The 22954-nt window shown below is 38.4% G+C and overlaps 2 protein-coding genes across 3 annotated transcripts; both read right to left on the bottom strand.

Moving 5' to 3' along the window:
• Positions 1 to 1151: 1151 nt before the first annotated feature.
• Positions 1152 to 7620, bottom strand: LOC113027409 (hyaluronidase PH-20-like). Its single transcript, XM_026177018.2, has 4 exons — positions 6700 to 7620; positions 4360 to 5284; positions 3789 to 3878; positions 1152 to 2339 (listed from the first exon to the last, which is right to left on the bottom strand). Exons 2-4 carry the CDS (start codon positions 5272 to 5274, stop codon positions 2010 to 2012), a joined length of 1335 nt encoding a protein of 444 aa, XP_026032803.2. The 5' UTR covers positions 5275 to 5284; positions 6700 to 7620; the 3' UTR covers positions 1152 to 2009.
• A 134-nt stretch (positions 7621 to 7754) lies between these two features.
• Positions 7755 to 22277, bottom strand: hyal4 (hyaluronidase 4). Of its 2 annotated transcripts, XM_080304535.1 has the most exons (5): positions 22120 to 22213; positions 16911 to 17045; positions 15133 to 16122; positions 10719 to 10808; positions 7755 to 10169 (listed from the first exon to the last, which is right to left on the bottom strand). In XM_080304535.1, exons 3-5 carry the CDS (start codon positions 16087 to 16089, stop codon positions 9669 to 9671), a joined length of 1548 nt encoding a protein of 515 aa, XP_080160661.1. In that variant the 5' UTR covers positions 16090 to 16122; positions 16911 to 17045; positions 22120 to 22213; the 3' UTR covers positions 7755 to 9668. The 2 variants fall into 2 exon arrangements, with proteins under 2 accessions (XP_080160661.1, XP_026030557.1); XM_026174772.2 differs by lacking the exon at positions 16911 to 17045 and having other exon boundaries at positions 22120 to 22277.
• Positions 22278 to 22954: the final 677 nt, after the last annotated feature.

Raw genomic sequence — 22954 nt, 5'->3', positions numbered from 1 at the left:
GCCTTATGAAGAGGCCAGCAAACAAAGTGATGAATCACAGGTGGGTTATTAACTGCAGGTGTGTAGGTGAAGGCGAGAGCCCAACATGAGCTCCGCCCAGGCAGGGCGATAGTACCGCGCGCGAGAAAGCAAAAGCCAAACCAAAATATTTGTAGCCGCGGGACTGACCGGGCAGGCGCAGGGACTGTGGCAGCTGTTTCAAATCACAGTCTTTCCAAAATCTGACTTTACTTTTCTGGATTAAGTAAAGTCCAACATCATTAATCCAACATCACTAGCTGAAATGCAGCCTCAAAGCACAACAGAGCCTCCTGTGTGTTTTACAGATGGCTGTAGACAATCACTGTTTAACCTCTCTTTTGACCTCCTACTTACTTATTGACAATAATGTTTAGCAAACATTACAAATTTGGTTGTTGTCTAATTTGGCATTCTTCTGCCTTTTATTCCCATTTCCCTTTGTTAAGAATGGCCTCCTGATAACCACCCATGAACTGTGACCATTTCTGATGAAGCTTTAACTATGAATGGATCAGCTGAAGAGCCAGAAACATCTCCCAAATTCTGTATTAGGCCCTTGCTGGATTTTCCTTTTTTCTTAAGGACATGACTTTTAGATCCTGTCCTTCTGTTGTACATTTTTCATACATTAAAATGGGAATAAATTAAAATAAATTAAAATAAAATGTTTTTACAACATATAATGTGGCTACATATACATTTTAAAAGGAGTTCTTAGCTAAGTTATATTTCTCATATTTCTTTATTTCTTATATTTTGTTTTGTTTTTTCTTTTTCTTGTATTTTGTACACCACAATTGCTTCCTTTAAAAATGTCCAGGCACAAGGACTAGACTGAAAATCACTGAATAAGGAGTCAGTGTCCAAGGAAAATCTTTAAAGACCTTTAGAAAGCCTGGAGAACTTTAAACATTTTTTTAAGGAGTATGGAAAAAATAACATATTTGGTCAGTCATGGGAAAGTTAGGATTAAGGTGCAAATTTATGTGTTGCAAATCATTTTTGTAGGTTGTCACCATTAGTTGTTTTTTTCATAATGTGGCTTAGAAAAATTTACTTTTAATCCCGTTAATAAACCTGGTAAAGTAGCCATATACTTAAAAACATCTATCAAACACAAAACACACTCATTCTCTTTGTGACACTCGTGTTTATTTCATTCATCAAATCATTCTGATTTACAAGCACATGAATAAGATGCTATAGAAGAATGATGTCACTGTTCTGAGGACATGAATATTTGCATGTATTTGTATTGTTGTTGCTCTGCTCATGTCATTTATTAAGGAAACGTCTCCATTTTTTTTGTATTATTTATTATTATTTGTTGATTCATACACTCAGCGGCCACTTCATTAGGTACATCTGTTAAATCACCCCATACTGTTAATGTGTCATCAGCCAATTAGGCCAGCAACTGAATTTAGGTGTGTAGCATGGTCAAGATGACCTGCTGAAGTTCAAACAAAGCATCAGAAGGGGCACTTTTTCTATTCTAACTGATCACTCAAAGCAATTTTAACTACAGACCCCAATTATACACTGATGGATGAATCTGGGCCAGATTCAAAGTTCAAACCTATATGACTGGCCTATTTAAATTCATAAAAAAAAATATGACTGACAGTCCTGCTCAGATGTTTACAACACAGGTAATGTTTAAAAAATGTCTTTCCAAATAGAGTCTTTGTAATGTAACAGACAGACGCTTCATCTACTCAACTTTAGATGAAGGTATATTTTTCAAAATTCAGTTTAGTTGAGCTGAGTTTAGTTTAATTAAGGCCCATTTACTTTTAAATAGTTAAAACTGAAGTTTAAAGTATAGCTTGTCTTAACAATTATTATTATTGTTGTTGATGTTGTTGTTGTTATTAGTATTAATAGCACTATATTTTGAGGGAATCATTTACTTACATTCCTTTCTGTTTTTGGAAAATAGATGAATGATAGATAATCACATGAACGAATTCTACTTTCCTCACACATTAAATCCAAATGAGTTTCATGGTGGTTGGGTGTACTAGTTTGGGAGAACAGTTCCGCCCTGCGTAGCACTGACAGGTAAAGTTTTCAGCCCAGGCACTGAGGTCAGCAGCAGAAGGGAGGCCAATAGCCACATACTTCCTATCAGCTCGTATGATGTGGAAATGGGTGGGGTTTAGGTGCAGGTAGTGGCGAGAGTTGTTGCTCTTCCGGACACAGCGGCCCTTCCCCTGACACAAGACTTCGCTGCAGAGCTTGGCGGCTGCAGTCACATTAGCAATGTAAGGGTTCAATGTGGATCTCAGGTACTTGGACAGAGCATCACAGGACGCCTGCAAAGACAGGAGTTTATATGAGAGGTTCAGGTGTTCAAAAAGTATGTACAAAAAAAATCTTAGAACTTCAAGATGAATGTCAGCTAAAATATTTTATTGGGGTAATTAAAGTCCAAATAAAACATATTGCTTAATGGATGTTTGTGTCCAAAGGAGGAACGTCAACTGGACTGAGAACACGGATAGTGGCAGTAAGACCATCTAAATGGTCTGTTTTATTCTTAATTAGAATTTGCATTCAGTTGTGCCACTTTAAATTGGTTGTAAGACAATAAGATATTGTGATTGTGTGAACATCAAATGACAAGAAAAAGATATACCAAATCAAAAAGCGGCTGCAGCAAATGAAGCTGCAATACCTCTTTCACATGTCTGGTAAACACAGATAAACAGTCACAACTGTTAGTTCCTCTTAAGAGAGGAAACAAAGGCATGTTAATTATTTGTTGATGCAAGGCTGGCCAGTTGTGTTCCTGTTTTCAGACCTGTGAAGAGTTACTAATATAGAGTTTTTATGGCTAAAGACAAATGCAGAAACTTCGGGTGGCTCGTGTGATACTTGAAGTCTTTTCTCTTCTCATGAAACAAACAAACACTGGATTTGCAATGTTGAGAAGGAATCACATTGCTCAGCTGGTAGATTTTTAATGCTGACATGTCAATATTGTGTTGAGTTAGAATATCCCTTAACCTTCCTGCCTTCTTGGGACCTTTTTGTGCCACTGCTATGTGTTAAATGGCTGCCATTTCCACTGTGTTCAGTGGAATATAACCAAACTTGCCACAGGATAGTTTTTACCTGTCAATGTTAATATTCCAGTGTGAATTCCTTAAATCAGCCTAAAATGGCTGAGCAGCAGAAATCCCCACACCCATCACCCTGGGGACCATTTTCTGCCCATTGACTTCCATTATAAACGCTATTTTTCAACCCCAAATTATCATCATATGATTTTATTTTTTCTTCTTTTCTTGGATGTCAATGAAGACTCAGGGCCTTGAAGTTTTAATTTTTAAATTGCAAAAAAAATGCAAAAAAATAATGGCAGGTCAAAATGTATGTTGGTGCCAATCTTTGGTCCATCTAAAGGCCTACTTATAATGACAATCACATATTACTTCAACTGGTTTTTTGTGGAAATATTTAGTTTCGTTTTTTGGTTTTTGGGGCTTATAACACAGGGCGCTCATGTAATAACACTGGGATTTGAAGGGTTAAAACAACGAAAATATAATTAAAACTTTACATGAATATTTCAGGGAGAAGTAGTTTTACAAGGTTGGCTAATTTAAAGTGGAATAAAATATGGATATATGGTCTTTTTATGGCGTGGCTGAGAATGGTCCCTAGGGTGATGGGTGTGAGTTTTTTAAAGGATGGCAGGAGGGTTAATGATAGGAGATCTGATCAAAACATCCAGTAAATATCAGTAAGCTGTGAATTACCTTGTTGTTGTAGTCTCTGGCACCTCCCCATATTATGACCCCAGAAGCTCCAAGTGCTGCAGACTCTCCGATCGTGCTGATTAGATCTCTCTGAAAGAGCAGGAACGAAACTTTTTTTTTTAAATAAAAAGGCTCAAAGTAATTTAATGCCCTATCCTCGAGGCCCCCAAAACACCCCCCAGCTTCTCTCTCATTCACATCTTTTAGAATCCAGTATAGAAAACCTATAGATAAACCTTGGTAGAGTTGATATAAGGTACTACAAACTGTTCAAAGTGAATGAACTCCAAACCTTTATCACATTAGAGTTCTAAATTGAGGCCTTCATTCTCCTTTCAGAGCAGTATTAATTGATGTTTTTATGTCATTTTCAAAAGTTTTTAAAACATAAATCTTCATTTGTTGAGTTGTTTTTCTGTTGTGTTCTTGTGAATGCTTTTTGCTCTTACGTGAGAAATTTTATAACTATTTAGGTTCAAATGACAAAACCCTCATGTGATGGGCTGTTTATTGTAATCATAAAGATGAAGTGAATGATGTGCATAAATGTGATTTTAACACAAACACTCACCCTGGTCTGAAACTTTTTGGTCTGATCCCGGTACAGTGGCCTGCAATAGACATAGACTGGCATAACGTAAGGACGTTTAGGCAATGCTGCCACCCTCAGAGCCTCAAGAACACGGTTACGAACAAAGAGCGCAGCCCGGGGAGAGTTCCTCAGATTCTGGTGAAGGTAGACTGATGGGAAGAGAGCTGTGCTGCGTTCCCACAACCAAAGCATCTGGTTGTTCTGCTTGTGGGTCTTGTGGGAGCACTCTCCCGTGTAGCCAAGCTTGTTCCATCCATAGTTGTAGCAATCAGGAAACAGGTAGAAGCCCCATCGGCGGTTTGGACGCTCACCAGTACCAAGGCTAATGGTTTTTTCCATGAAGTGACGTCCAGCCCGCTGGAACTGTTTCTTTGCCAGTTTAAGAATTTGCTCTAATGATAAAAACGGGAGCATCTGCAGGGTACGACTGATGGACAATTTCTGATAAATGCGTTTTGAACCCCAGTTCTGGTCCCACAGGGGGCGCCAGGATTCCCAGTCAATGACAGCCAGCCCAGGAGAAGAATCCTGGGAGATGTAGTGATTTATTTGTTTTTGGGCTCTGGCCAGGTGGTCTGTCAGGTTGCCATTTTGGGGGACCCCACCGCTGTAGAGCTTATGCTTGACAGAATCAGCTCTAGGGTAATGACCAAGGCGGTCCTCATAGAAGATGGTGAGAAACTGGCCTGGCACAGCTGCGGGTGTCGTCACTGACTGGAAGGCTGCAGTGTCCAACGGGATGTGAAGACGTTTACAGTGCTCGACTGGCGCGTTCCATATAGCCACAAAGGAATGGTTATTGATGAGCGGTGGCTCAGTTGGAGGTAGGGCAAGGGCTAAGGTGATAGATCCAATTACACAGAAGCCAACAGAGGAGAAGAAGGATGGGGCCATGGTAATAGGTCTGGACAAGCAGGGCAGACAGTGGATAAAAGTCAGCAAACATCAACATAAATCACAGCTATTTTTGACAAACTCTGTTTTCTCTTTAAAATAACCAAACTCCGTCTTCTTAAGATGGGCTAAAAGTGGGAACTTTTGATCACATTTGAAGTTATTTGAAATATGACTCTCGGTGAAAGATGACTTCATAATTTTTACATCTCAAACAATTAATGGAGAAAACAGTTATTAGATGCTCTATTAGATCATCAGTGGATACAAAATAGTTCTGAAAGAGCTCCACTTGAAACTGCAAATGTTAAATACTACTTTTATAATATGAATATAACAGGACACAAAGCTGTTTCTGCAGTTAGAATGTAAGATACTTCCTCCATTATTATTTTATGTGTGTGTGAAAGAGAAATACGACATAGCTCTGCTACATGCATGCTCTGTGCTCAGAGCTTAAAATGTCAGCAGTGGCCCCAATTTATGTAAATGATCATTATCAGCAAAACAGGGAAAATTAGAAAATTTTAGGTGCTAGAACGTACACATAAGTGCTTGGAATGATGAACCAAATCTCGAAGTTCACCCAGTGGCTGAACAATCTGCTCTATTCACCTACAGTAGTGTAAGGACACTCCCTGCGTGTTCAGAGTTCAAGTTCACTTGCCTAATCATCATCTGTAGGGGAAAATTTATGAAAACAGACTAATTGTAGTCCCTAACAATTTCATATGTTCATGCCATAAACTTTTATTTCATTATATATTTAAAAAATATTCATATTTATGACAAATTCTAAACAGCATATCATTTTAAAAATGATATTGTGTAGGAGAACTGAACATGTTATCAAGTCATGACTCGAAATGCCATTAATACACATTCTAAAAAATATTTTAAAAAATATGATTTATTTAATTTTAGTGTGACTTACTGATCTCTAACCAGGAACAACAACAAAATAGATTTGGCCTTTTGGACTGAGTCCTTTGCAGTTCTTCTTTTTCCTCTTGATCAATAACCATTTATACTGACAAAATTAACTTTTTGTTTGTGGATGATACTATTTGTAAGCAGCAAAATAGTCATTTACAGTGGATTTGGAATGATAAAAGTGCTAAATAATGATATAAAATAAAGATATTTGTAAAACCTTCCTTCATATTTGGTGTTCAGATAGAGCCCTTGTGAATGTGAATACATATGTTAACTACATTCTGTTTTTGATGTCCTTTTTGCTCATCCTGGTAAATCAATATAAAATTAAAAATGACTCAAGGATTTCGCAGTATATCTGTAAACAAATTGTCCACATTTTAAAAAGATCAAATCTTTTTAATAATATCCTTTATCTTACAAGGTTATCTCACTATTCTTTTCAAATCAGTCAACATTTTTTGGATATAATAGTGTTTTAGCTCCTACCTGTTGCTGTCTTCAGTGGCTTGTCATAATACTTCAGTGTTTCTCAAGTAATTTTTTTGCTGTTTCATATGTCAGAGGAAACAGTTTCTTCTCTCTGGTAGATCCTTATCTAATTAAAATACTAACTGGTGAGTGGTTTTAGGGTGTCAGGTTAGAATAAATGATGCAAAGAATTTGGAAACAGTTTTGGACAAATACAATCAACACTAAGATAATTTAGTGAAAAAGGTTTTTAAAAAGTTGCATATTTGCAAGATGAAAGTAAAACTCAGAGTGCATGAAAAACAGAATGGTAACGAAAGTTAAAAAATAAACAACAAAAGTTAAAACAACAACAACAGCCTGGTTCATGTATAATATTTCTGGTTTGTACTGATTTATCACAAAAATGACACGATGATGGCAACATGTTTTTCATACTTTAGCTTTGTGTCAATTTCATTTGTAAATCAGGAGATTGTAGTGCATATAGTATTTTAGTTACTTAAGCCTTCAGAGTTTTGACAACATAAATTAATCTTATTTTAACAGAAAAAGTTATTTAAAGTCAAAACTTTTCTGTATAAAAACATATTTGCATACTTATTATTACTTATTACTAAATATTCCGAAACATTTTCTTCGTTCTTTAGAGTTTGTCCCAAAGATTGGATCTAGCTGGGACTTGATGTTTGAGTTAAAAGGGCCTCTGAGCAGAAAATATTCTTGCCAGGGCAGTCATCTCACACCAGTGACTCATCATTATCATTAGTTCAGCCTTCTGTTCCTTTTTCTCACTAACTGGGTCTGAGGTTTAATGACTGACTGTAGAAAAGGTAGTCAACGTTTTTCAAGACACAGTTTTTTCATTGTTTGAAAACCTAATATAAAGACAAAGATAAATAATGTCAACGGAACGTGAATCTGCCCCATCAGATTCATATCCAATCTGATCTGGATCAGTAGATGATCCAGTTGGCTGCAACTCAACTCACTAAGCGGAAGATGTTTCTTTGTTACTTCCCCTGAACTCATCACTTTATGTAATAATGGCAGGAAAAGGAAGAAACACACTGTAGCTTTGGAAAGTGTTTATTAGCAGTGCATTTACAGTCAGGTAACATTTTTCATGTGTTGCATACTCCTTGTTACATATGTAGTTTACAATCTTAAGATTTAATAAAGAATACAGTGACTACAGGAAATTTACAATTGCTACACAAAGTCTGAAGTAAAAGCCTAAAAACACTAACCTAAAGGCAGGCTTGAGCCGTCCATGTGACGTGCTTCATTGTTGCTTAATGTTAAATACTAAAATTTATTGGAGTACCCCTTCTACCCCTGTTTTCTTCTGTCTCTTTGACTACATAAGCAACATAGGCTGCCTTTTCATCAGCTATTTAAACTGCAACAAACTGCCAACTTCTCCAAAGGTAATGTTTCAGGTTAGTGTCATTACTCAATACTGTTTGTTCACTCTGAATGTAAAGCAAACTTTAGGGGATTGATTTCATTTAGAAAAAGTAACAACATTAAATTTTATTATCTAATGACTTTGAGCCAATGACTTGAGAGCCACCATCTACCGGAACCAAATTCCTTGTATGTGTCTGCACATATACTTGGCCAATAAACATGATTCTGATTCTGATTCTTTAAACTGTTTTTGTTAGGAACAAGGACACCGAATTAGAAGATTTTCTTACATTGTGTTATGATTGGTAAAATCAATAAATTCCTAATACATTAATGAAAGTTAGACCATCTACAGTTTTATTACTGAACAAACAGTATTTGCTGATGGAGGCTGGTTCTAAAATGATAAATGGTGAATAGATATGACAACTTTGTTTTGTCAACTTTGGCATCGTAGTTATAAGTATGCTTTATACTTGGAATTATCCAAAGAAAAGCACTTTGGGACACAGAGAGAGAGAGAGACTGAATAAAGAGTTTCACGAGAACCTGAGGTATCAAAAAACTGGTAAACTTTGGTAAAAAGGTGAAATTAAAGGACCTCAGTTTCCAGAGGCTGTGTCTGTCAGATATAGTTTGTGCCATCTCCTGCATCCAGTTGAGTGCTTCCTTGCACTTGCAGTTGTACATTCAGAGACAGTAGCCATTTACCAGTCACACTGAGATGAAGTAGAATCAAATACAAAATCCAGAGATCAATAATATAAAAAGTCTTTCTGTTCTTCAGGGTAACAAACCCAACAGAATGTATTCTGAAGTTAAAAGCAGCTATATGCTGCATCCTAACAGGCTCCAAAACGGTTTGTGACATCTCCTGGAAAGACTACAAGTAATAAGTAACAATACAAAAATATAAATTTGTACATATACCGCAAAGTATAGTAACAGTTCATTCAAGGTATTGGAAATAAAGGATGTCTTTAAAAATGCATCAAGTCTTTGTAATTGTGCTCCTATATATGTATGTGCAGTATTGTATTTTGAGCAGCCTTTGGTTTTTGTGGACAAAGCAAAACGGAGGATCATCATGCGACAAGCCAGCTCTGCCTTTTTTCATGAACTATAAGGCATTTCACATGATTTCTCTGCAATATGAGTTACAGTGAATAAATTCAAGCATGTATATTGGCTGTGCAATTCCATTTTTCCTTCTGTTTCAATGGGTACACTGCTGATTTAGGCCACAAATAATGTTTAGTCCGAATAAATGAATAATTGACTGACAGGCAATCATTTTCTGATTGGGTAAAATGTTTTCATGAGACATGTTTTCTGCATGTATTGTATTTCAGGTGGTATTTTGCAACTGTTTATAGCACATTTATCAAACAGCATCAGCAAGACGTTCCTATTACTGCAATTAGCTTTATGGTGCATAAAGTCAAGTTTATGTCAGTATCCTTGGATAAAATAAAAAATACATTTTGAATTAGAACATTATATTTACTGCAGTGTTGACATGTCACATCTACCCGCAGCTAAATTGAAACTAACTTTCTCTTTTGAAGCCATCTTCAAACATATATCTTTACTAATAATAAATTCAACAGGAGCAACAAAGTTAAGTGATGGCTGACGCAAGTTGGCGCTGCTGCACTCTCTCCTGCCTCCTGCTGTTCATCCTGTTCATCCTCCCACTCTGTCCTCTTCTTGTCGTGATCTTCGTACTCTTCCTCTTCCTCCCATGGCCCTTTATCTTCTCTCACTTTGTTGATGCTGTCGCAGTTCTCACCATTGTGGCCCTCATAGCAGTGACAGCGGAACCTCTCCATTAGTAGCTGCTGTTCATGCGGTGAATGCCAGCCATTCACAGTAAAGTCCCCATCCTCAGAGGGATGGATGCGGTAACTGTCAGCACTTAGGTGGAGGTAATGCCGGGCGTGGGGGTCCCGGCGGATGCAGCGGCCATTACTCTGGCACAGGAATTCACTGCAGATTTCTGCGGCCCGTGTCACATTGGTGATGTACAGACCCAAGCGGTGGCTTAGGAAGGACTTGACGTGGGTGCAGCTGTGCTGTGGAAACAAGGTGAAATTCGTAATAGCTTATATGATACTACAGCCAAAATTTTGAGTTTAGTGGCTTCACATCAAGTTCTGCTTTAAACCCAATGATGAACCAGACTCACTATGACAAAGATTCGCCAGTGCCTAAATATAACCTTAAAATGAAAATGTATAGGTTGGAATGGAGTGGCATCCTCACAGATTCTGATTCCTCATGGATGATGAAAGAAACTTTCAATTTCAGCAGAGGTTGAAATAATTATTTCCCCCCACTGTAAAGCAACTTGAAGAGACTGTTATTGTCAACTGGCTGGAACAATATAAATAAAACTGAACTAAAATGAACTGAATTCCTAAAGATGTGTTAGGAGCTTTATGTATAACATCGCTGCACATTAAAAATATTAATCACAAACGTCAGAAGAGCATATCCATGCACAGTCACCTCTTGTGATTTTGTTAGATGTTCATAAATAAATCTCCATATGCACCAGCATATATGATGAAAACATACTATAAATAATTTTACTTTGTTAATGTAGGGCAAAGACCACCTACCCTGGATGAGGTCAAATTTAAATCTCCCCAGATGACAAATCCTGCAGTTCCCAGTGCAGCACTCTCCCCTATGGTGTGGATCAAATCGTCCTACAGGAAAAATACAGGTAAACCATCACATCACATCACACATGTCTGTCACCATCACTACCACGCCACCATTTAAGGCAGGGATCTCAAATTATTGATGGCGAAGTGATGATGAAGTAGCTGAAGAAAATAAAAATAAATAAAAGAACAATAAAATAATACAAAGGTCAACATATTTGAACATTGAATTTTTAATACTGCTTGGACCACACTGCAGTGTGGTCCAAGTGTTACAGTGTTAGTAACAGTGTTTGTCAGTGTTACAGTGAGAAACTGGTTATGTTGTGCAAAGCTCCACAAGATCATACTTCAAAGAAATTCTTTAAATAGCCTTCTTCTTTTCAAAGACATCAGCCGTTAACCTGCCGAATCAACAGATCATCCTCAAACATTTGGTTTTCCCTGAACCTCCAGTAGATGGCAGTAGGGAGCAGACTCAGAGTATAGCCTGACTGTTTAAGCACATTGTTACTGAAAATGATGTTTACTGCATACAAAAATTAATAATTATATGACAATTAATTTGAAGGGGTGGGTTGCAAGTTTAACTATTACTAATATGCAATCATATTAAGAATTACAGAAAACAATATTTGCTTTTTGACTTTTTCTTTGGAACATCAGGATTGGTGATTTAAATCTTTAAATTGAGGCCAAATGATGATTGTTTGCCAGTCATTTGAACACACAAAATTACAACATTTTCCACTATAAAATGCAGAACTGATCCCTTTGTCACATTGTCCCACATTGTGTTTGTGTGTCTGTTAGTACTCTGATGATTCCTTGTACTTTGATTCCTTGTTCCTATCCCGTTAGGGTTTTATTTATATATTTTTTATTAAAGCTGCTTTTGTAAGTTGACCTCATTTCCAGAGTCTTGCATTTGGGTCTATATTTGAAGCTTGGTAATGCACTAAAATTGACTGAGAAGATTAAAGTTTCTCCAGGATCTTTAATCCTGTCTTCTGTGAAGTATATCACAAAGGCTGCCATTCATATTTTAACACAAGTTTAACATATTTTATTCCAGCCCTACTGATTTTGATGAATGTGTTGTCTCTATTGATGCTGAAAAAGCCTTTGATCGAGTTGAGTTTGAGTGTCTCTTCTTCCACAGATTTTGTTCTGGAGCAAATTTTATGGTTTGTTTTTTTGAGTGGCACAGAAGTGTAATAACTTGCTTCAAGGACCTTGTCATAGCCTGGAAACTGGCATCATTTAAACAACTTGCTAATACAATCTACCACCATCACACTTTTTAAGATGCTTGCAAGCCAGGCACTTTATTTGTTTCCAGATTTCAGGCTCAAGTCCTCTACCGAGGCCAACCATACAACTTTATCCAACCAACAGAGGGCTGATCTCCCTGCTTTACAGTAAAATGTTAAACTTGACACATACCTCAAAATGTTATGGGAAGAAGATTTAGACTTAGGCCTCTGTACTCACAACTTGACATCATTATGTGCCCGCCACTGTTAATCCAGTTCAAAGTGGTGCATGGAGCCCACTTCTCAATATCCAGATTATCTTCTATCTATCCTGAAATCACTGCATATTGTGATAGATGACAAACTGCTGAAGCTTCACTGATCCATGTCTGTGGCTCTATATTTTTCTACCACTAGTAAAATCCTGCTTTTTTTCTAGTCAAACGTTTTAGAGACCAGTATGGAACAGGACTGCACAGGTGCCAGTACTGTTACATATACAGTATAAGGAGCCTTAAGTCAATGTGGAGGCTGAAACATATTTTCCTTTGCGGCTACCGCTGCTGTACTTTTTATCCCTTCCAACCTTTATCCTCTGACTCATTCTGACTTAACTAAGGTTTTGCTTATGTGTGCCAACCACCTTTTGCATGCATCCTAAAATGCAGTTCAAATAGGAAAGAATATGTTCTGCTTAGAGGTTTCGATTCACATTTATTCATAAGACTGAAAATCAGAAAATTCAGACATTGCCTAAAGTTCTTGTTGTATGGTTTTGGAATTTTAAAAACCAAAAAGGCTATTACATTTTAAATTATCTTTTGAAAATGCATGTTGTATTTAATTAATCCACAATTTTTTAATGGATTTTTGATCAGAAGGAAGGAAACAGCACAATTGTCTTTTATTGTCTAAGGAATGCAGTGGTTTTGATGTCATACATTTAAGACATATAGTGAAAGTGGCCAAGAAAAGGAAGGTACTAATTTAAATTCTGATGTTATGTCATACTCCGCTGAGCTTATTGAATTTGAGCATGAACCTCCTTTAATTTCTCAGGAATTTTGCAGAGGTTTGTGATGAAACTTAGCACACGTATTGTGTGGGTATCCAAAAAGAGGAACTCATTGAGTATTTCATGTCAACTATCAAAGAAGATTTTTTAAATGCATTTTTGATATATCATCATGTTTAACTGACTTTGTTCAGAATTGAACCAGCAGTTAAACATGGTTCGGGCATCTGACAAGGATGCCCCCTGGGCGCCTCCTGGGTGAGGTGTTCTGGGCATGTCCCACTGGGAGGAGGCCCCGGGGCAGACCCAGGACACGCTGGAGAGATCATATCTCTCGGCTGGCCTGGGAACGCCTTGGTGTTCCCCCGGATAAGCTGGAGGAGGTGGCTGGGGAGAGGGAGGTCTGGGCTTCTCTGCTTGGGCTGCTGCCCCCGCAACCCGGCCTCGGATAAGTGGAAGAAAATGGATGGATGGATGGATGGATGGATGGATGGATGGATGGATGGATGGATGGATGGAAGTTCAGAATTGTCATTTATGTTTAAAATAATTTTACAGTCCAATAAATCTGGCAAGATTTGAATGACTTTCCCATAGAAGTTAATCATGAATGAGGAATTGCATTACCAGTCAAATTCAGAAGACAAATGAAAGAACAACAAAAAAATATTCTATTGGTTCTATTTTGTCTTAGTTTGCCCAAGATAACATGCAACAAGGCCGACCTACCACCCCTAAGCTGCCACAGGGTGAGATGGGATTCATCCTGGACAGGTCGCCAGTTTGCAACAAGACTAATGTAGAGACACAGACGACAATTAATTAAGCTATTAACCTAACCCCACTAACTGCATGTCTTTAAACTGTGGCAGGAAGCTGGAGTACCCAGAGAGAGCCCACACAAGTATGGGTAGAACATGCAAGCTCACACAGAAAGGCTCTAGCCAGAAGGACTAAAACCCAGAACCTTCTTCCTGTGAAACAACAGTGCTAACCACTGTGTTATGGTATGTCATAGTGCTTTAAATAACAATTTAAAAATCAATAAAAAAAAATGTAAATGAAATATTGGGGAAAAAAATAAATTGTAGGTTGGATTTTTTTGTTTTTGTTTTGTTTTTAGGTCTGCTTCAAAATTCAGATAAAACTGAGGCTATTGTACTCAGCCCTGAAAATCTTTGTGTCTATGGCATGGTACGGCTGGCATTACCTTCTCCGCGGTAATGGAGTGGTTTCTGACCATGATATCTCCTTCAATGCACATAAAACACAAATTTAAAACTACTCTATAATTAGAAACATGTCTCATTGTGATGCTGAAAAACTAATTCTTGCATTTATTACTTATAGGCTGGACTACCGCAGTTGATTATTATCATATTTTCCTAAATGCTCTCTGAAAAGCCTTCAGTTGATCCAGAAAACTGCAATAAGAGTAGTGGCAGCGACTATTTGAAAGAGCATATTTCACCACATACTACTATATCTGTCCAATGGAGCATGTTGCTCTAGCCATACTTGTGGTTCTTAGGGTAGATCCTTCAGCTTTCAGGCCTTTCTTCTGTGGAACCAGATCCCAGTTTGGAATCAAGGATTATTGTAGGGTCTATCTTACAGTACAACGTATTTTGAGTTGACTGTTGTTATGATTTGGTGCTTTGTAAATAAAACTGAACTGAATTGACTTGAATTGAATTGGAGCAGGTAACCCTGAACCCTCCCTTAGTTATGCTGCAACAGGCATAGGCTGCGGGTGATCTCTTTATTTAATTATTAGTTACTATAATCTCTGTATCTCTTCCACAGTGTGTCTTTTGTCTCACTTCCCCTCACCTCAACTGAAGGTTTCGTTTTGACAAAAGGGATTTTTCCTTCCCACTGTCGGCAAGAGCTTGCTCATGGGGGTCATCTGATTATTGGGGTATTATCTTACACTGTTAAGGAACCGTTGTTGTGATTTTGTGCCATAAAAATAAAATTGAATTAAAAGTATCCCTGTGAAAGGAAAACGAACTACTTTGTTGCATAATGGAAATTTTATCCAGAACACACAGTAGAAAAAAATATATAATATTTTGGTAAACTTTGCTCTTACTGTAGTGAGAAAGTTGAGGGCCTCATCTCGGTAGCCCAGCCTCAGGTACACATAGGTGGGAAGGTCATACTCCTTTGAGGTCAGTGAGGCGACTCGGAGCGACTCTCTGATCCTGTGCTGGGTGAAGTGCAGGTTGCTGATGCTGTTGCTGTGATGCTTCCTGATTGTGACAGAGGGATAGAGGGCCATGCTGCTGTTCCATAGCCACACCAGCTCGTCATTCCTCAGCCTCTCCAGCAGGGGGCAGAAGCCTGTATAGTTCTGATCATGCAGGTTGTAATTGTGGCAATCAGGGTAGAGGTAAAAACCCCAGAGGGCACTGGGCCGGAGCTGTCTCCCCAGCTGAATGGTTTTTAGCATGAACATCTTGGCACTTTTCTCAAACCTCCGCCGTGCCAGTTCTTCCACTTGTGCTGCAGTCACGTTGATGTATGCTTTCTTGGTTAGCTCCTTTGATTTGCGTCTATAGATGTCCTTTTTGTGCCAATTACGACTCCACTGAGGTCGCCAGAACTCCCAGTCAATAACAGCCAGGCCACGAAAGTCCTCTGCAGGTATGAAGTAGTTGATGTCCTGGTGGGCTTTGAACAGATGTCGGTCCAGGCTGCAGTTTTGAGGTAGGCCACCAAAGACGGCTTTGCCATGTGGGGTGTAGTGAGGGTAGTAGCCCAGCCGGTTGGCATAGAAAATTGTGACGTTCTGGCCTGTCCAATCAGCACGTGGGCTTCCCTGGATGTGGAATAGGTGGTTAACGTTGGTGGTTATGTTGTACCTGAAGGTGCACAAGTCCAGTGGAGCATTCCAGGCAGCAATGAAAGGTTTTCGGCCAATCAGAGGCAGTTTGGCAGGTTTCTGACCAAAAGCTGAATGAAATAGCAAAATCAGCCAGGAGCAGGTGAGCGCAACAGGTACAGCATGGTGGGAGGAGGATTCCCCAAGTACTGGCACAACAGGCATTCTGGGATTCAGAAGGTGCAGCTGTCAGTCATCCTGACAAAGGGAAAAGTGACAGGGAAAAAGAAAAACAAATGAAAAACAAAACTCAGACATTTTTTTCATCTGTAAGACTTTTTTCTTTAATTATTATTTATCTATTGTTTCACCTTTGTAACCTGCATGAAATTTGTTGTATCATCTGTCTAATGAAAGTTACAATAACAAAATAGTAAAGGTAAGGATGGCTACAAAACAAAGCAACGCAGAGCAGGATAGTAAGATTTTCTCTGGGGATTTTTCATATATTTCACGTGGCACCACTTTGGGTCCTGACCTCAGAGTTAAGAGACTGTTTTCACATATAATGCAGCATTTCACAAAACTGACAGAGACTTTTTTATGTATAAAATGTTGCAGTACATCTGGTAAGCTCTCCTAAATTTCATTTGCCCTGACTGTTTTTATATTGTTTGGCAATTTTATTGAAGTCACATTTGATGAGCTCAACAGTTCTTCTGAATTAACAATGGTCTGGTTTAACTGTTTATTTCATCTTTCAACACAATAGAGGATCGTCAAAGCTTCAACATCTGACTTTATGAGTGTGCGTGTACATGGAAATTTGCCGTGTTCAAGTCTTGATAATATGTTGCATTCACTCAGTTTTGACATTCTACATTATTTACTCTTGGCCTTTTACTCTTTCCAAAATACATAAATGATTAAAAGGATTTGCATGGTATGAGTCAGAGGTCACATAGACTAAGTCAGTTGACACCAAGGTACATGGACTTCTGCTAGACAGAGCACGGCTTTTCTGTGCACATGTATTCTCCCCTTACCATAACTGAAGCCTCAAGCTGTAATGACAGGTCTTCCTTCCAAATGTCTCAGCAAGTTTCAGTGTTTGCTGCATCCCAACTTTTTCAAGCAAACATCCAGTCACAGAGCAGAGACAACAATCAGATGTCTGAAACCTGGATGTTCAAAAAAATTTCATTTGAATTTCTTTATTAACGAAAATGCAATTTATTTATATGCTATTTATTTATTGATTACCCTTTTAGTCATCTAGTGTGTGAGCAGCTTACTGGCTGAATGTTTAGTAAAGTACTAATGGCAGACAAGAGGTGATCTTATTTGCTGAATATGGTTTGAATTTTGAACTAGTTATAATTGTAAAATATTTTATGCTAAAAAATATTTGAAAAGCATTCTGGCTAGAACAGGCCAACATCAGCCTGGCAAAGGCTCCAATCTGGCCCTTTGGATAGCTTTTGAAAATGTGGAGGAGGGCATATCTTTTGGACTTTTAACTGTTTTTAAAAAAATAAATTTTACTGTTTGTCCTGCTGATAAAGACCCTCCCCACAGCCATTCATACTGCAGCAATAAAGTCAAATCAAAGTGGGTTGTATGTGGCCCCCCAATATATGATAACCTTGATAGCCCCAGTCTAGAAGTTTGGATGTTAAATTGTTTACTTTTTCACATAACATTTTCTTTTACAGAATGATATGTGATAAAGTAATGGTGTACATATGACATACGTTTGTTACAGAGACCGTTTTGTGACCATTTTGTGAATTCCTGTTATTAAAGCTCAAGGTGAGCATTTCGCATCACCAGCTTATTTACACCATGGTAGCAGTGGTAACTGAGAAGCTTGGCTACAAGGTTAACAGTGCAAAGGAGCAGTACCCTTCATGGAGGAGGCTAGAAACCAGGCTGAAGGTAGCAAGGCGTGAAGTTATCTAACTAAGTTATCTAAAGGGATGGCTAAAATGTTCAAGCAAGGTGCCCATAGCTGAGGTCTTAAAAACCGCCAAGGAAAGACTCACAGCCTTGGCCAGCCACCTGAAGAGGTATACCAGAGAGACAAACGCCAGGAAAATAAACAAACTGAGCCATCCAAGGTGTACTCTCAGTGGCAGAGGAACAGTATAACAACCAAGGCTGGAGAAGGAACAGTACTGGATGGGCATTTGGGAGAAGGAGTAACAGAGAGTTTGCATCCTTTCCAAAGTTTCATGTGTTCCTTCCTATGCTGAAAATACAACCTGAGGCTGTAACGAGTCCTGTGTAATTAATATAAATCTTCTATTTTATCTTCTCACTGGTGTTCTTGAGATATAATGATACAGCTTTTTATATTTTGTTCTCTTATATGGAAAGTTTTTTTTTCTCCCTCACTTTCAGTTTTGCTCAACACACAATATGAGAATCAAATTACTTTCCTTTATTTTTGCAGTCAGTTTCTCTCTGTATTCATTTGACTGCACTTACTGTTAGCAATTTAGTTTTTAAAGTTCACTATACTGTAGAATTACAGTAAATGCATGGATGATTTGATCAGAGGAATGTTAGTGATTATTCTCTTTGTTAGTTTTTGTTTTGAGCAAAAAGGTTGAGCTGATTCAACTCGGTTTTATTTGACTTATATAGCACCAAATCACAACAATTAGCTTCAGGTGCTTTATATTGTAAGGTAAAGACACTACCATATTAAGAACAAACAGAGACAACTCTGACATCATGTGATCCCTTATGAGCAGTGGAAATGAAAAAACTCCCTTTTAACAGGGGTTTCTTTTGTTTGTGTTGTTTCAATGAATGGGACGAGAACAAATTCATCAACTAACACAAGCAAGCTTGATTGACAGTCTAAGTTCACCATTGATGGTGAGCTGAACTAAGCTTTCATATTCTCCACTAAGTGGTCCTTATCACGATAAATGATGAAGGAGAAGCCACCGATTAAACATGCTGGAATTTATATTCAAAGTCTGGCTTTATGTCAAAATAAATTATTTATCCAGAGTAGCTCCGAACCACAACCCGGTCTGGCATTGATTAAGATAAGAGTTTGTTGGTGTCTGTGGTCCTTGTGGACTGGCTCCACTCATTCAACAAATATTGTACAAGAAGGTATAAGAATGTCTAATTTTCAGTGATTGTAGGAAAATTTGGGTGAATATGACCTACAGTTGCCAGTGTCTGAAATTTTGGGTTTATGGGAGGAATGTTGACATAAAGTGGTATAATTTGCAGTAACTTACTCTTTTGTAAGTTCATATACAGTTTTGGAAGAATGGCAATTATTATTTTTGGTGAGTCATCTAGGTTTTGCTGTACAGCCTCCACAACCCTTGTGACCTCAAAGAAGCTAATTTCACACCTCTGTAGTGGACCTCAGAAGTAAATGCTACTCCCTGTGCGAGGTGTTTCTAAAAGAGGACAATGTTCTGAAAACAGAAATGTGAGGAGAGGGAGACTCATTTCCTGCTTTTGATGCTTGGGAACTGAGCCAAGTTCCCTGTGGGCAGGGCAGAGCAAAGAGTCGAAATAAAAGATATTCTGACATACACCGTCTGTCACATAAATATGTCTCGGCGCCAACTAAACATCGCCAAGTCACATTACTGTTCTTCAGTCAGATTCAGAAAGCTTTTAACATTGCAGGCTTCCTATTCGTTGGTTATGTCTGATTAAGAAGCAGACCTGATTTTAAATCCAACTTCCGAACTAATAAAATGGCCTCAATAAAACAGTTGAATAAAGAAAAAAATAAACATCCTTACTAAATTAACCTACATGTGTATGTAGAAGTAGAATGGGAGACAGATCCTTCAGCTTTCAGGCCCCTCTGCTGTGGGAGCAGTTCCCAGTTGGACTTGAGAGACAGACACCCTCTCTACTTTTAGGATTGTGCTTTAAACTTTCCTTTTTTGACAATGCATATAGTTAGGACTGGATTAGCTGACTCTGAATTCTCCATTAGTTATGTTGCAATAACCCATAGGCCATTTGGGTTAGGATTGGGCACAGGGTTTCCCATGATGGACCAAGTGATTCTTCTTCAGTCACCTCTTTTCACTCACCATGTGCTTATACACCACTTTTTATTCAGTCATTAGTGTTTCATCTGGCTGTCTCCCACAGCAGGTTTTTTGCCTTGTTTTCCTCCCCTCGCTGCTTACCACTGGCAGCAGATGGCCACCTTTCCCTGAACCCGGTTCTGCCAGAAAACTGAGAGAGCTTTTCTTTTGCACTGTCACCAAGTGCTTTTTCATAGGGGGTCATCTGATTGCTGGGGTTAACCTTACAATATATAAAACCTTGAAGCAACTGTTGTTGTGATTTGGCACTATTTGAACTATTTGAACGAATTGAATTTAGTTCACTTAATGGATAAAAGGTCTAGGATGTCAACTGGTTTTAGGTGTAATCAAACAAACCTTTAGGACAAAAGGGTTCAAAGAAATGAAATGACAGTGAAATGAACGGCATTAACAATTCTGATCAACCATTTATAGAATCTGACAGAAAAGACACGTCATTCCAACCCAGAACAAGCCTGATGCGCAAGACTCAGGCTCATGACGGGAATCGTCTTCTTAAAAGCTATTGAAATATTTGCTACAGTATAGCGTCTTGCAGTTTATCATCTTTATACAGTGTACTGTGTACAAACGTGAGAGTTGTGTAACAGGTAACAAAGAGCTTTGTTTTAAGTCTACCCAACTGATTTTGTATTGTATTTTCTCAAACTGAAAGTGGCCTTGCAGCTCGTCTCTGCTATCATCTCTACGAGCACTCAGTAACACGACTCTGCCTCAGAATTTTCCACGAGGCACAAAAAAGCTGGTCCAACCATGTTAACCAGAGGAGCGAGAGAAGCCTTTTAACACATGTTATTGCTGAGCAAATGTGGTCCTGATTCCAGAAAACAAAAGCTGGAAAACAGGAACTACCAAAGTTGAAATTTGTACCCCCAGAGTCTATGGCTCATTGTAAAGAATTCTGGTTTAGGCCATTTCTGCTTTTGCTTCATTTTCCAGACCTGGAAGCTACTTTCATCTTTTATAAACAGTCTAATGGTAGCTACCATCCCATCAGGTGTCACCTGGGCCCTGTACTATTAAACCAGCTCAGCATGCCCAGGGTTTCTTTCTGTTATCTGGATTCACTTACTATGACAACAGCAATCAGGCAAGTGTTCACACAAATGTGATTATCAACTTAGGTGAAACCAGTTTCCCCTGTGTGGTAACATGAAATGTATGGCAAATGCGCGACCAGTCATATTAATGGTTAAGCGCTGCAGAGTGGAAATATTTGAAGAGGTTAACATAATACTAACTCAAAGCAAGCGCAGCAGTGTAAATGTATTTGACAGGAAAATCACTGCACAACAATTTCTGTTAAAAGCTGCAAGAACGTATCAAATCAAAGCACTTTAGGTGCTTTGATCAATAAGACTGGAAAAGAACTGCTGTGTTAAAAACATTTAGCCTGTTTGAGACCAGGAAAGGAAGCCGACACAAATGCCAACTGTGTAAGCTTCCAGACCTATCAATATCACAATTATATGATTATATTATGAGAGAATTTGAATGGATTATAATCAAATATTCAGTAAATTAATGTTTAAAAGAAATTTTTAGTTTTCATTCTTTCAGTTGCATGTCAGAAAGAATAACTATAAAAACAGGAGTCGATAGTAGGTTTAATCTATGCTCAAATTTGAAATAAGGTCAGCAATTACAGTATAGGTGTATGGTATAGGTGAGTATCCAGCTGCTTTTAGTAACAACACTTGAAAACTGTGCTCTCTCTTGTTGTCAGGTATTCTTGCTGTGACACTTTATGAGTCAAAGCATCCTTAAAATGGGATTTTGTTACTGCCTCTGTTACAGCTGATGCACAGCTTGTGCCTGTTGGGTAAAATCTCCACTCAGATGCTTAAGAAATTTGCTGCCGTGCATCTGATTTCTCAATGGGGAAAAACTCCTCACTTTGAGGGTTATTTTTTAACATTGAGCCAACATTCCTTGGATGATTGGGCACTCCTATCCTCCTCCTCCCCTTCCTGCATCACCCAGAGCATTCACCAAGGGTGGCTGCTTCCCTCAGGGTTTAAAAATACTTTTATCTTCCTCTTTGTGCAGCAAAACAAAAGGTCCCAGAAAGGCATGATCTTTCAGCCTGATAAAATAAAAGTTTTTAACAGTTATCTGGTGAAAACATGCTAAGGGTGTAAGAGCTCACCTATAGATGCTCGGGTCTCTTCTTCAGGGTTCAAAGCAGGAGTCATGGTGGCTGTCTGTGCTGCATGCTTGCATTCATTCCTTCTTGCAGTCTGAAATACAAGCCAGCCATCTGCACTTATATACAGCACAGAGAGGAGACGAGAGGGAGGAGAAAGTGTGACTACCACAACACAGTGATTAGAGAGCAGAGAGGGAAGGAGAGAGGAGGGAAGAGAGGCACAGAAACAAAGGAGAGAGAGTGAGGGTTTAAATTCGTTAGCTTGTAGAGCTCATCAGATGTCTGATCTTCCCTGGAAAAAAAAAGTCAATTCATCCACATCAGTCAGTCTAGAACACACATGTAAACAAAAATGTCATCAACTGTCTGTGAGAAAGTCTGACCAGATCTAATCTCACTTTTTTGCATATGAACTTTACATTCAATTAAAATAAATAAAATAAGTTGTCCCTTGCATTTTTTACTCGAATATATTAGTCTATACGTAGTATTAACATCATATAAAGATGGATACAGCTTCTGGGTGTGAAAAATGAAACCACGTTTGCACTGTCTTAAACCTACATTATTTTTAATGGCATTTGTGTTATATTGTACAACAGTGTGCCGCCTACTTCATGTCTCAGCGTAACGGCCTTTGTTGAACTAAAGGCTCCTTCTTGCCCTGCTGGAGCTAGAACACCAGAATCATGTTTCTCCTAAATGGGTTCACCAAAAAACAGATGCCTTGTTATAAATGAGCTGAGACTAATTTGGTTCAGTTACCAGAAGGTTGCTGAATCAATCCAAGCTCCTGCTGTACATGTGCATGTATCCTCAGGCTGAGTGTGTGTGT

The sequence above is a fragment of the Astatotilapia calliptera genome, chromosome 7, assembly GCF_964374335.1.
Source record: "Astatotilapia calliptera chromosome 7, fAstCal68.1, whole genome shotgun sequence".
Lineage (NCBI taxonomy): Eukaryota > Metazoa > Chordata > Actinopteri > Cichliformes > Cichlidae > Astatotilapia > Astatotilapia calliptera.
Note: the sequence above shows the minus strand (reverse complement) of the source record. Positions and strands in the feature narration are given on the sequence as shown.